Here is a 12,784-nt window from a genome sequence, read left to right as displayed (position 1 = left end):
ATAGTGACACCTTGGACGATGCGCAATTCCACTGGCCGCATAGAAGATTTTATGCGACGGTTGGACGGTGGATAGGACGGTCGTATCGAAAATTCTATGCGGTGAAAATTGGCAGTTGGGATGTCCGGTTTCGGTGGGCTGTTACTACGGTAGGGCTGGAACGAAGAAGGAGCGACAGGTTGTTCCAATGTGCTTGTTTAGAAAGAGAGAAGAAATTGGCGTGTCAACCACTCAAATGGGTCCCCCAATCCTAAGGATAAGGTTATGACAGTTGGAAATCTGATTTAATTTTCAAATAAGCCCCTATGCTCTCTTTTTCTTTTCAATAATTAATTTAAAGAAATTGCCCATGCCAAAATATACGCACGGCCGAGTTCAATTGAATAATATAATATCCCAACAAATATTAATCTTAATATATTCACTCATTATAAACCTCTTAATCTTTTATCGCCAACTACGTGGAAAAAGACCGTCCGACTCGGCTTCCGTTTAAAATAGTTAATTGACTGTTATTCAGTTATTTATGACAGTTATTTATTCTAACATATACCATTTAATATTCGTCAGGTGTTGTCATAAAAAGTACAACTAAGATAGGAAGATAAAAGTAGGTGATATTTTAATTACAAGCACAAGTAGAAGTAGGGCCAGAAGGTTGGGAGCCAATTCGGATTAGATCCATTCTTCACCTACTGCATGTTGGAAAAAAGGAACATAGTAACTCCCTATGGTTCCAAAAAGGAATTCTCCCAGTTGGGAGGGGGCTAAGAGCCAAAAGGGCATCACATGCATGATGCTGCTTTATCCACATTATGTGCATAGATGTGGCACATAATAAAAGCTTATGATTGTAATGATGGTTGATAGGCTGTCTATTTTAACGATTTTGGAATGATATGATCAGTGTGTTAGGTACGTGCTTGGACTTTACTCTAAGCCAACTCTCCTCTCCTCTCTTCTGTTTCATGATATTTTGGGTGTTAGAGGTCTAAATGGGCCGGCCCATTGGCTGACTCATGGTTGTGGGCCTAATTAAGACAAAACACATATAAAATTGCCAATCTTGACCCACAGGCACATCATCGGTTCTTGGATTCCAAAGCATAATCGGGGTGATAGCAACAACATAGGTTGATATTCTACTGTCGTGGTTGACTAAATGATTTTTACAAATCACACCTCATATTTTATCTATTTTATAATTCACACTTTGTTTTTAAGGATTTTATAACCCAACCTATTTTTTCTCTTATAATTCTCATTTAATTATTTTAACTAACTTATATCGATCAAATTACTAAAATATCCTCACTATTTCCTCTCATTTTCTATCCCTCAACTATTTTTCTCACCTACCTTCTCTATTGTCATCGTCGTCATCGCTACCGTCATCACCTTTAAATGTACAACTTAGTTCTCATTTTTTTTAAAAAGACAAAAGGAAAAAAAAAAACTTACCTTTGTCTAAGCTAAATGGAGCTTGTTGAAAATATCTCACTTCTTTCTTCTATATATTAAGCTTATAAACATATATTGGGATAAATGAAATATCTTGCCTATTAGTAGGGTGACAAAATAAACAATGAGATCTTTGTCTGGGGCTTAATATAAATTTCGAACCAAACATAAGCAAGAGATGGCTCACTTAGACTCTACTTGATTTGATTCAGCTCAAATATGATATTTATTAATATTATATATATTAAATAGTTTTTGGCTCAACTTGAATAGTTGTTGAATTAATTTAAGGCTAGATAGCTTACGCTAAGTACTCGACTTATATAATAATCTTCGTTCAGTCTTGAGTTTGGTTATTGGTCTGACTCGGCTCAAGGTCAAGTTCAAGTTCAACCTAGTTTGTATCGACAAGCGAGCTCGCTTAGTCTCGGCCCATTTACACCCCTATCTTCAGGCTTTTCTTAATAGGAAAGAGAAAAACCTATACCAAGGCCAACATATTGGCATTTACATATTTGGGCCTAAAATAAATTTTGAGGCCCAAAGTGGACCTGGCCAAACCCACATGAATGTCTAGTGAGTAGTGACATCACTAATCTGAATCGGAATTGGTCTGGCCCAGGCTTTTGCCAAGTCGCATGCAACGATTATTTGATAATTGTATACAATAATAGAAGAATAATTCTTCCTGGTAGATAATAGGGAGAGAGGTCTCTAATCTATCTCTATATTCAACACGTTATGCATTCTAGAATTATTTCATTGTAACACTTCAAGTCTTCAACTGCTCCCTTCGAAAACTTTCCAACTAGTTCTTTCACTTTCATCCTATCGTCAAATAAAATTACGACATTTGAGTCGCATTTGAGAGGATTAGGCTATAGATTCGTAGTTGTATCACAAATCACAGAACTTTTCAACTAGGACCATATCAAAATATTAGCACGTACGACTGTCTCAAAGCCTTGCCCTCTATAGCTTATATATATACCTATCTCCACTTAAGCCATCACACCATAACGAGCATCAATACTTCCACTAGCTACTTAGAATTAATAGAGAATCAAAGATATGGCCGCCAAAATTCTCCTCCTTGCTCTTCTCGCCCTTGTTTCTTCTCAAGCCATTGCATCTGATCCTAGCCAGCTCCAAGACTTCTGTGTCGCGGATAAGAACTCTCAAGGTATGTACTAACTATACACTTATTCTCCTTCTAATTCTATCTATAGTTAAGATACATGTGTAATGGATTTCCTTTTGTTGCAGTGTTTGTAAATGGATTGGTTTGCATCAATCCAAACCTCGCCAAAGCCGAAGATTTCTTCTTTCAAGGGCTCGACAAGCCTGGCAACACAATGAACAAGAATGGCTTTAACGCAACGCTCGTCACTGCCATGCAAATTCCAGGGCTCAACACCCTTGGCATCTCCTTAGCTCGTTTAGACTTCGCACCTTATGGCCTCAACCCACCTCACACTCACCCCCGGGCCACGGAGCTTCTCACGGTGATCGAAGGCACCCTCTACGTCGGCTTCGTCGCCTCCGACAACAAGCTCTTCAGCAAGGTTCTCAACAAGGGTGATGTCTTCGTCTTCCCAGAAAATCTCATTCACTTCCAATTCAATCCTTCGAATGCCAATGCGGTGGCCATCTCTGGCCTAAGTAGCCAGAATCCTGGCTTGATCACCATAGCTAATGCCGTCTTTGGATCGAACCCGCCAATCTCGGATGATATCCTTGCCAAGGCCTTTCAATTGGACAAGAAGACCGTCGACTGGCTCCAAACTCAGTTCTAGGTGGAGAACTAGCATCTAACTCATTACTGTTTGTTGTAATGCTTGGTCTAAATAAGCAACAAAGGTACTGTACTTGTTGCAAGTATTATAGCAATAATGCGAGTCAAATGTATTGAGTTGTGAGTGGACTGTTGTGATTCATTCAAGATAATATATGCATGAGTTCTGATAAAGATACACGCATTAACCCCTGTTTTCTGGTTCTCTAATTTGGATAAGCTTTTGATGCCCTGTGTTTGGTTTTAGTCGTTTTTTTAGAGAATGGGACTTGGTAGCCAAGTTGGGACCTGTTCTACGCTTGGGCTTTTATCTGGGTTCAATTCTATCCATCACACCCGGTTGTTTATGATTAGAAGTTTAGAATTAAGTACACTTGTGATTTGTTCTAAGCCCCTTGTCCTCCCTTGTTCATGGATATTTTGCCACGTTGGGTGTTCAAATCTAAATGTGCCGGTCACTCATGCTAGATCTATCATGTTTCTGTTATATGTTTGTGTATATATTTTACCCTTTCATTTTGGACAGAGTATTAAGCACAAGACATTTCTGTTATATGCCTATGCATATGATTTTTTCTTAATTTAATAGGTAATTGATTCTCAACCAATTTTCGAAACTGAAGAAAGATGTCACATAAATCACATTTATGTTTATGTTTCAGATAGGACTAGGTGAAACAAGAGTAGTCATCCCCCCACAAATCTATCTAAAAAATTTATACTTTGTCTATTGTTAGAAGAGAAAGGAATATGATTAACTCTTTTTTCATTCAACAGTTTGAACATAACTTAGAAGAAAGCAAAATAGAGATGACAATTAAAAATCCATCTTAGTGACTCTATTCAATTGCTGCAGAACATTATCTGAGGCATAATTTCATCGAGCATACCATATATCAAAAGAAGCACGGAAATTGATGTCTCAAAGAGTAGTAAATAATGTGGTATGGCTTTTGTTTAACACATATAGCTCATTTACATATTCATCCGTGCTCACTTACTCTCATGCGAGGCAGCCATGAATAGAAAAACTAAAATCACTAAAAATTACAACGGTTCTTTTTTGTAAACATACCGATAAAAATTAAAATTTAGATATTTAAAGAACAACTAAAATATCAGTTGAAGGATTAGGATAAAATAAACCAATGTAATGTATGTAATAGTAAGAGATGCACTACACCAACGGTATCCTCTATTGCACGACCCACTGCAGCGAGTTAACCATATTAGGATTTGCTCCAATTCAATTCTTTTGTTGAATGCCAATGCAGTGGCTATCTCTGACCAGTCCAATCTTTGCAATTGACAGAAAGACCTTAGATTGGTTCCAAACTCAATTTTAGATGGAGAGTATCAGCTATAGGTTATTGTTTGTTGTAATTCTTGGTCTAATTAAACAAACAACAAAGGTACATCTAAGCCACCTCTCCTCTCCTGTTCATGATTTTTTAGGTGTTAAGAGTCTAAATGGTCCGGCCCATGGGCTGAATCATGGTTGTGTGCCAAATTAAGACAAACTCACATAAAATTGCAAATCTTGACTCACATGCCATAAGCATATATATGATCGATTCTTGGATTTCTAAAGCATATTCTGGTTGATATCAACAACTAGATGTATATTATATTTTGGTGGTTGGCCAAAAACATTTATGACAATTACGATAGGTACTAACTTTGAGAGCAAGGAAGATTATAGATCAAAGAAGGCAAAAGAAAGCAAAAGGAGTAATTAAAAGAGACAGTGGTTAATTAGGTAAATGACACAGTTCAAATCGTACCAGGTTTTTAGTAAACTATTCAGTGTACTAGGAGAATAATGACACATTTAACTAACACCATGTAACCTAATCCTTCTCTCCCTCACTATAAATCTGCATTGCTAGTAAGCACAAAGATCATCACCAACGCAATAAACCACTTGTTGTAGTTAATCCTAAGAATGGCGTCTCGTGCTTTTCTGTTAGCCATTCTTGCTCTGGCTTTCTCTCAAGCTCTTGCTGCAGATCCTAACCCTTTGCAGGACTTCTGTGTCGCAGACGAGAACTCTAAACGTATGACTAAGTTCTATTTTTTTTTTTTTTATCTTAGCTTTGTGTGAGTTAAATTATGCATATATATAAATATATATATATATATACCAAGAAGATAGGTAAATTATATATTCTCTCTCCGTGCGTACGTATATAATATAGATATGTACATGCAGTGTTCATCAATGGATTGGTTTGCAAAGACCCAAAGCTAGCCAAGGCCGAGGACTTCTTCCTCTCCGGCCTCGACAAACCCGGCAACACCGAGAACAAGGTCGGCTCCAACGTCACCCTCGTCAACGCCGCCGCCCTCCCGGGCCTCAACACCCTCGGCATCTCCATCGCGCGCATCGACTACGCCCCCTACGGCCTCAACCCCCTCCACACTCACCCTCGCGCCACCGAGATCCTCACCGTCATCGAAGGCACCCTCCTCGTCGGCTTCGTCACGTCCAACCCTAACAACAAGCTTTTCTTCAAGGCTCTCCACGTAGGAGACGTCTTCGTCTTTCCCGTGGGGCTTATACACTTCCAGTTCAACGTTGGCAAGACGCCGGCGGTTGCCATCGCTGCATTGAGTAGCCAGAATCCTGGGCTTATCGTGATCGCAGATGCGGTTTTCGGTTCGAATCCACCGATCTTCGACGATGTGTTGACCAAGTCCTTCCAAGTTGACAAGGAGATCATTGAGCAGCTCAAGGCCCAGTTTAAGAAGGCTTATTAGGTGTTAATATGTTGGGTGTTTTAGTCGTGGGTTAATTATTGTACGTTTGTTTGGATAAGGTAGCAGGTGGCGGAGTGTAACTGCTACTACATGCAGGCATATAGGAGTTATCTTAATTATTATATTTTATAATTATGAAGTGTCCTTTCCTCATTAATGTATAATAGGGAAATTTATTAAATGCACCGTACGTTGGGTTTTTTTATTATTATTATTATCATTCACTCCTTACAATACCGTTATTCATTCTTACAATTTATTTTTAATGCCTCAAAAACATATTTTAGTTTATGAAAGAAAAAATATTTACTACTTTTTACTTTAATCAATGAGTTAAAATTATTTTATATTTTTGTATAATTAAAAACAGTATATAATAATTATCTATTAAAAAAATAAGCAAAGTATGAAGGTAAAGTGTTTTGAATAAATATTTCTCTAACAGCATCTATTAATTTGCGTTGGAATTAGCCTGGCCCAGCTATTTGGATAGTCGCATTCAACGACTACTCGGTAATTGTATGGCATCACCTGTGACCTCTGTTTCCAGGTGTTTGGTAATTAAACCTTAGAACAATTTTCAAATAAAGACTGCTTCTTTTCCTTGCGTTGGTATATAATATCATAAAGAATAATTGTTCCTCTTATATATTATGGAAAGAGGTCTCTTAATATATCTCCATATATTCCACACTTCATGCATTCTAATATTATTTCATTGCAGCACTTGGAAGTCTTCAACTGCTCCCTTCGAAAAATTTCAACTATCCTGGAAAAAAAAATTACGTCAAGGAATAGGCTATCAATTCGTAGTTCTATCAAAATACTTATCAACTAGGACCATATCAACATAGTAGCACGTACGACTGTTTCAAAGCCTTGCCCTCTATAACCTATATATACCTGTCTCATCTAAGCCATTACAACATAAACGAGTATTAATACTTCGGCTAACTAATTACAAGAGATCATTTAAAGATATGGCCGTCAAAATTCTCCTCCTTGCTCTTCTTGCCCTTGTTTCTTCTCAAGCCATTGCCTCTGATCCTAGTCAGCTCCAAGATTTCTGTGTCGCAGATCAGAACTCTCAAGGTACGTACTAACTAAGTAATTATACACTTATTCTCCTTCTAATTCCATCTATATTTAAGATATTAAAATAATGAACGTCCTTTTGTTGCAGTGTTTGTAAATGGATTGGTTTGCATCAATCCAAACCTCGCCAAAGCCGAAGATTTCTACTTTCAAGGGCTCGACAAGCCTGGCAACACAATGAACAAGAATGGCTTTAACGCAACGCTCGTCACTGCTATGCAAATTCCAGGACTCAACACCCTTGGCATCTCCTTAGCTCGTTTAGACTTCGCACCTTATGGCCTAAACCCACCTCACACTCACCCCCGGGCCACCGAGCTTCTCACGGTGATCGAAGGTAGCCTCTACGTCGGCTTCGTCGCCTCCGACAACAAGCTCTTCACCAAGGTTCTAAACAAGGGTGATGTCTTCGTCTTCCCAGAAAATCTCATTCACTTCCAATTCAATCCTTCGAATGCCAATGCGGTGGCCATCTCTGGCCTAAGTAGCCAGAATCCTGGCTTGATCACCATAGCTAATGCCGTCTTTGGATCGAACCCGCCAATCTCGGATGACATCCTTGCCAAGGCCTTTCAATTGGACAAGAAGATTGTAGACCAGCTCCAAACTCAGTTCTAGATGGAGAACTAGCAACTAACTTATTATGGTTTGCTGTAATGCTTGGTCAAAATAAGCAACAAAGTTACTGTGTTTGTTGCAAGTATTGTAGAAACAAAGAGAGTCATATGTTTTGACTTTGTGTGGTGTTTCATCCGAGATAATATATGCATGTGTTGTGATAATTAAAGATTGCTATCTTTCTTCGGCTCCAACCCCTGTTTTCGTGGTTTTTGGTGCCGTGGGCTTGGCTTTGAAAAATGGGCTATGTTATCAAGTTTGGGCTTGTGGTTAAAGAAATTTAGAAAGACGGTGTTAGTTAAATACGTGTACGTTATTCTAAGCGACCTTCCCACTCCTGTTCATGGATAAGTTGCAAATTTGGGTGTAAATTATGGGCTGGCTTATGGTTGTGGAACCGATTATGCCAAAGCTACATACATCAGCAAATCTTGCTCTCGTAGGCATATGATAATTGGATTTGAAAAAACTCCTAGACATACGTATGTATCTAACCTCTAAGCAATGATATTGCTCTTTCGGTTAAGTAAAAGTCGGAAGAAATATTAAAAACGAAAGTAGAGATAAACACCAAGATTTTAACGTGGAAAAACCCAAACGGAAAAAAAACCACAGATCCAAACTCGAATCAAAACTAATCACTAGAATATTAGCAGTTACAAGACTGACTCACAAAACAATCAGTCGATCCAAACGATTTTGTTCCTCTCAGTCTTGCTTGCTAGAACTCACGATTGAAATCCAACCTCAACAGCCCTCGAGATTGATCTTTCGTCTACATAGTCCTTAAGATGAAAGATTAAGATTTGTAGATGAGAAGGACCTTGTTAGTTGAAAAACCGATGTAGCATCAAGAATTCTCTTTCAATAATTTTCTTCCTCCACCCTAGAGATAGAGCATTACAATCCTTATATATGATCTCCAAGATAGAGCCAAATCCAAGTCTTATCCGTACTCACGAAAGTCCAAGATTTTCAAACTTCGTTAGTGCGTTTGAACGCGGCCCGGATGCGTTCGAACGGCATGATTTGATCTCATCAACTTTGCTCCAATAATTTTGCAATTTTTCAAACCAGAGATTTTCTAAACTTGTGTAAAACTCATATACATGTAAAAAATACACGTAGAATATTTTGTACACAATTGCCTACAATTAAAAATCTAACAATCTCCCCATTTGGCAATTTGTGATAAAACAACTAAATTACAAGATATTACAAAGAATTCAAAATGAGCATTCAACAAGTCTAGAAGATTTCGCACTTCAATCCCTGCAAATAATAAAAATATACCAATCCAAGATCAAGTGAAAATAACTTGAAATGAATAACAATCCAAACACAAGTTATCAAGCAAGCATAAGTTCAAAAGTATTTAAGCAAAGTTATTATGCAGTAAACATAAACCAGTAAACTCTAATAAACTCCCCCTATGTCAACACTCCCCCTACACCAGTAAACTCCTAAACTCTAAACACACGTCTAGACTCACACTCACTCTCCCCCTTTTTGACACAAATGCCAAAAAAGTACACCTTTGGAGCATAAAGACTAAAACTCAGAAGATTTTGACACTTATATATTATACTAATATTTCATAAATATTCAATATAATACTAAACTCATATTTTTTATTATTATGATACTCACTTTATACCCAATTTTATTTACTTCTCTTCATGGATTTGAATAAAAGAATATATGACAATAAAATATTCTTTAAACTAAATTAATTTTACTATTAATTTATTTTTAATAATGTGTAGTCTCCACTTAAAACTTAGCTCAAAATTAAAAAAAAAAATTATGTCAAATATATGATACTTTCAACTATTTGATTTTTGTGCTGCTGTCAGGATTTGGGAGAGTTTTTGCTCTATTTCTGTTTGTTTATTTGAGCTTGATATAAATATTTCCTTATTATATATGTTGCTAATATTTATTTTATAGTGGGGTTTGTTCGTACCTTCTCATTTAGTTCTTTGTATCAAGCTTATAAACAACATCTCATTTAGTGCTTTGTATCAAGCTTATAAACAACTATTTGTTCATACCATCTCATTTAGTTCTTCGTACCAAGCTTACGAACAACTAATGATAATAAAGAAGAGGAAGAAAAAAAAAAGCTTATAAACGACTATTTGGAATAATTGAAATGTCACCCTTGCGGGAACCTACCAAGACGAAAATATTGGCATTTACAGATGTGGAACTAAAATAAAAGTTGAGGCCAAATTGGACCTGGCCAAGCCCACATTAATCTCTAATCACTTCACTAATTAATTCGCATTGGAATTTGTCTGGCCTAACTATTTGGGTTGCCGCATTCAACGACTACTTGATAATTGTATGACATCACCAGTGACCTTTGTTTCCAGTGCTTGGTAATTAAACCTTAGAACGATTTGCCAATAAAGACTGCTTCTTTTTTGCGTTGGTATATAAATAATATAACGATGAAATATTCCTGCAAGACACATTATGAAAAGACGTCTCTAATTTATCTCTATAATCCACACTTTATGCGTTCTAGTAGTATTTCATTGCAGCACTTCAAGTCTTCAACTGCTCCCTTTGGAAAATTTCCAACTCGTTCTTTTACTTTTATCCTATCGTCAAATACAACTACGTCATTTGGGTCGCATTAGCAAGGATTAGGCTATAGATTCGTAGTTGTATCACAAATCACAGTACTTTTCAACTAGGACCATATCAAAATATTAGCATGTACGACTGTTTCAAAGCCTTGTCCTCTATAGCCTATATATATATATATGCCCATCTCCTCTTAACTCTTCTTAAGCCATTAAACCATAACGAACATCAATACTTCCACTAGATACTTAGAAGAGAGAATCAAAGATATGGCCGCCAAAATTCTCCTCCTTGCTCTTCTCGCCCTTGTTTCTTCTCAAGCCATTGCATCTGATCCTAGCCAGCTCCAAGACTTCTGTGTCGCGGATCAGAACTCTCAAGGTACGTACTAACTATACACTTATTCTCCTTCTAATTCCATCTATAGTTAAGATACATGTGTAATGGATTTCCTTTTGTTTGCAGTTTTTGTAAATGGATTGGTTTGCATCAATCCAAACCTCGCCAAAGCCGAAGATTTCTTCTTTCAAGGGCTCGACAAGCCTGGCAACACAATGAACAAGAATGGCTTTAACGCAACCCTCGTCACTGCCATGCAAATTCCAGGGCTCAACACCCTTGGCATCTCCTTAGCTCGTTTAGACTTCGCACCTTATGGCCTCAACCCACCTCACACTCACCCCCGGGCCACCGAGCTTCTCACGGTGATCGAAGGCACCCTCTACGTGGGCTTCGTCGCCTCCGACAACAAGCTCTTCACCAAGGTTCTCAACAAGGGCGACGTCTTCGTCTTCCCAGAAAATCTCATTCACTTCCAGTTCAATCCTTCGAATGCCAATGCGGTGGCCATCTCTGGCCTAAGTAGCCAGAATCCTGGCTTGATCACCATAGCTAATGCCGTCTTTGGATCGAACCCGCCAATCTCGGATGATATCCTTGCCAAGGCATTTCAATTGGACAAAAAGACCGTAGACTGGCTCCAAACTCAGTTCTAGGTGGAGAACTAGCTAGCATCTAACTTATTATTGTTTGTTGTAATTCTTGGTCTAAATAAACAACAAAGATACTATGCTTGTTGCAAGTATTGTAGCAATAATGCGAGTCAAATGTATTGACTTGTGAGTGGACTGTGGTGATTCATTCAAGATAATATATGCATGAGTTTTGATAAAGATATACGCATTAACCCCTGTTTTCTTGGTTTTTCTAGTTCTCTAATTTGAATAGGTTTTGATGCCCTTGGTTTGGTTTTAGTTTTTTAATTAAAGAACGGAACTTGGTCGCCAAGTTGGGACCTGTTATGATCGATCTATCGTGTTTCTGTTATATGTTTGTGCATATATTTTACCCTTTTATTTTGGACAGAGTATTAAGTACAAGAGATTTCTGTTATATGTCTGTGCATATGATTTTTCAGTACCACCATAGCTATGGGAAAATGGATACTAATTGCTTCTCAACCAATTTTCAAAACTAAGAAAGATGTCACATAAATCACATTTATATTTCAGTAGTTAGGACTAAGTAAAATAAGTGTAGTCATCAATGAGTATAACATAGTAGCGAAAGCCCGAGGCTACAAAAATTGGTGAAAACCCCCCTCAAATTACAATGTTCAGTACCTTAATAATCTATACTTGGTTTGTTATTAGAAGAGAAAGGAATGTGATAACTCTTTTCCATTCAACAGGATCATAACTTAGGAGAAAGCAAAATAGAAATGACAAGTAAAAGTCCATCTTAGTGACTCTATTCAATTGCTGAAGAACATTATCTGAGGCATAATTTAATCAAGCATATCATACATAAAAAAAAAGCATACAAACTGATAACTCAAAGAGTAGTAAGTAAATTGGTATGAGTTTTATTTAACACATATAGCTCATTCATATATTTATCGTTCCTCTCGTGTGAGGTGGTCATGAATAGAAAAACTAAAGTATACAAAACTACAAAGATTCTCTTTTGTAAACTTACTGATAGAGATCAATTATTTATATATTTAAAAACAACTAAAATATTAATTAAGCAAAGAGAAGGATTAAGACAAAAGAAATCAATGTAAGTAATAGTAAGAGATGTTCAATCCTTCCAATTGACAGAAAGACAATACATTGGTTTCAAACACAGTTTTAGATGGAGATCAAGCATCTATAAGTTATTGTTTGTTGTAATTCTTGGTGTAATTAAACAAACAACAAAAGTACATCTAAGCCACCTCTCCTCTCCTGTTCATGATATTATGGGTAATAAATTTCTAACTGGTCCGGCCCATTGGCTGACTCATGGGCCCAATTAAGGCAGACTCACATAAAATTGAAAATCTTGACCCACATGCCACAGGCATATGATCGATTCTAGGATTTCTAAAGCATATTCTGGTTGATATCAACAACTAGATGTATATTATTTTTTGGTGGTTGGCCAAAAACATTTATGACAATTACGATAGGTACTAAC

General features: G+C 37.2%; 4 protein-coding genes across 4 annotated transcripts; all 4 read left to right on the top strand.

Moving 5' to 3' along the window:
* The first annotated feature begins 2,487 nt into the window (after window positions 1–2,487).
* Window positions 2,488–3,440, top strand: LOC140761313 (germin-like protein 8-2). Its single transcript, XM_073098586.1, has 2 exons — window positions 2,488–2,644; window positions 2,728–3,440. The coding sequence occupies exons 1-2, from the start codon at window positions 2,533–2,535 to the stop codon at window positions 3,255–3,257; spliced, it is 642 nt and encodes a 213-aa protein (XP_072954687.1). The 5' UTR covers window positions 2,488–2,532; the 3' UTR covers window positions 3,258–3,440.
* A 1,735-nt stretch (window positions 3,441–5,175) lies between these two features.
* Window positions 5,176–6,224, top strand: LOC140761356 (germin-like protein 8-2). The gene is made up of 2 exons (XM_073098641.1): window positions 5,176–5,313; window positions 5,469–6,224. The coding sequence occupies exons 1-2, from the start codon at window positions 5,202–5,204 to the stop codon at window positions 6,014–6,016; spliced, it is 660 nt and encodes a 219-aa protein (XP_072954742.1). The 5' UTR covers window positions 5,176–5,201; the 3' UTR covers window positions 6,017–6,224.
* A 736-nt stretch (window positions 6,225–6,960) lies between these two features.
* LOC140761364 (germin-like protein 8-2) lies at window positions 6,961–7,935 on the top strand. The gene is made up of 2 exons (XM_073098651.1): window positions 6,961–7,108; window positions 7,200–7,935. The coding sequence occupies exons 1-2, from the start codon at window positions 6,997–6,999 to the stop codon at window positions 7,727–7,729; spliced, it is 642 nt and encodes a 213-aa protein (XP_072954752.1). The 5' UTR covers window positions 6,961–6,996; the 3' UTR covers window positions 7,730–7,935.
* Window positions 7,936–10,546: 2,611 nt separating this feature from the next.
* Window positions 10,547–11,505, top strand: LOC140761360 (germin-like protein 8-2). The gene is made up of 2 exons (XM_073098646.1): window positions 10,547–10,705; window positions 10,790–11,505. The coding sequence occupies exons 1-2, from the start codon at window positions 10,594–10,596 to the stop codon at window positions 11,317–11,319; spliced, it is 642 nt and encodes a 213-aa protein (XP_072954747.1). The 5' UTR covers window positions 10,547–10,593; the 3' UTR covers window positions 11,320–11,505.
* Window positions 11,506–12,784: the final 1,279 nt, after the last annotated feature.

The sequence above is a fragment of the Typha angustifolia genome, chromosome 6, assembly GCF_048772165.1.
Source record: "Typha angustifolia cultivar Huaian chromosome 6, ASM4877216v1, whole genome shotgun sequence".
NCBI lineage: Eukaryota > Viridiplantae > Streptophyta > Magnoliopsida > Poales > Typhaceae > Typha > Typha angustifolia.
The sequence above is the reverse complement of the archived record's forward strand: the minus strand, read 5'-3'. Positions and strand labels throughout refer to the sequence as shown.

What these genes read in the sequence shown, in the direction of transcription:
- LOC140761364 (XM_073098651.1), top strand. Translation starts at nt 6,997, where the DNA reads ATGGCCGTCAAAATTCTCCTCCTTGCTCTTCTTGCCCTTGTTTCTTCT. An exon ending in CGCAGATCAGAACTCTCAAG is followed by an intron (nt 7,109 to 7,199) that starts GTACGTACTAAC and finishes CTTTTGTTGCAG; the next exon opens with TGTTTGTAAATGGATTGGTT.
- LOC140761356 (XM_073098641.1), top strand. Translation starts at nt 5,202, where the DNA reads ATGGCGTCTCGTGCTTTTCTGTTAGCCATTCTTGCTCTGGCTTTCTCT. An exon ending in CGCAGACGAGAACTCTAAAC is followed by an intron (nt 5,314 to 5,468) that starts GTATGACTAAGT and finishes ATGTACATGCAG; the next exon opens with TGTTCATCAATGGATTGGTT.
- LOC140761313 (XM_073098586.1), top strand. Translation starts at nt 2,533, where the DNA reads ATGGCCGCCAAAATTCTCCTCCTTGCTCTTCTCGCCCTTGTTTCTTCT. An exon ending in CGCGGATAAGAACTCTCAAG is followed by an intron (nt 2,645 to 2,727) that starts GTATGTACTAAC and finishes CTTTTGTTGCAG; the next exon opens with TGTTTGTAAATGGATTGGTT.
- LOC140761360 (XM_073098646.1), top strand. Translation starts at nt 10,594, where the DNA reads ATGGCCGCCAAAATTCTCCTCCTTGCTCTTCTCGCCCTTGTTTCTTCT. An exon ending in CGCGGATCAGAACTCTCAAG is followed by an intron (nt 10,706 to 10,789) that starts GTACGTACTAAC and finishes TTTTGTTTGCAG; the next exon opens with TTTTTGTAAATGGATTGGTT.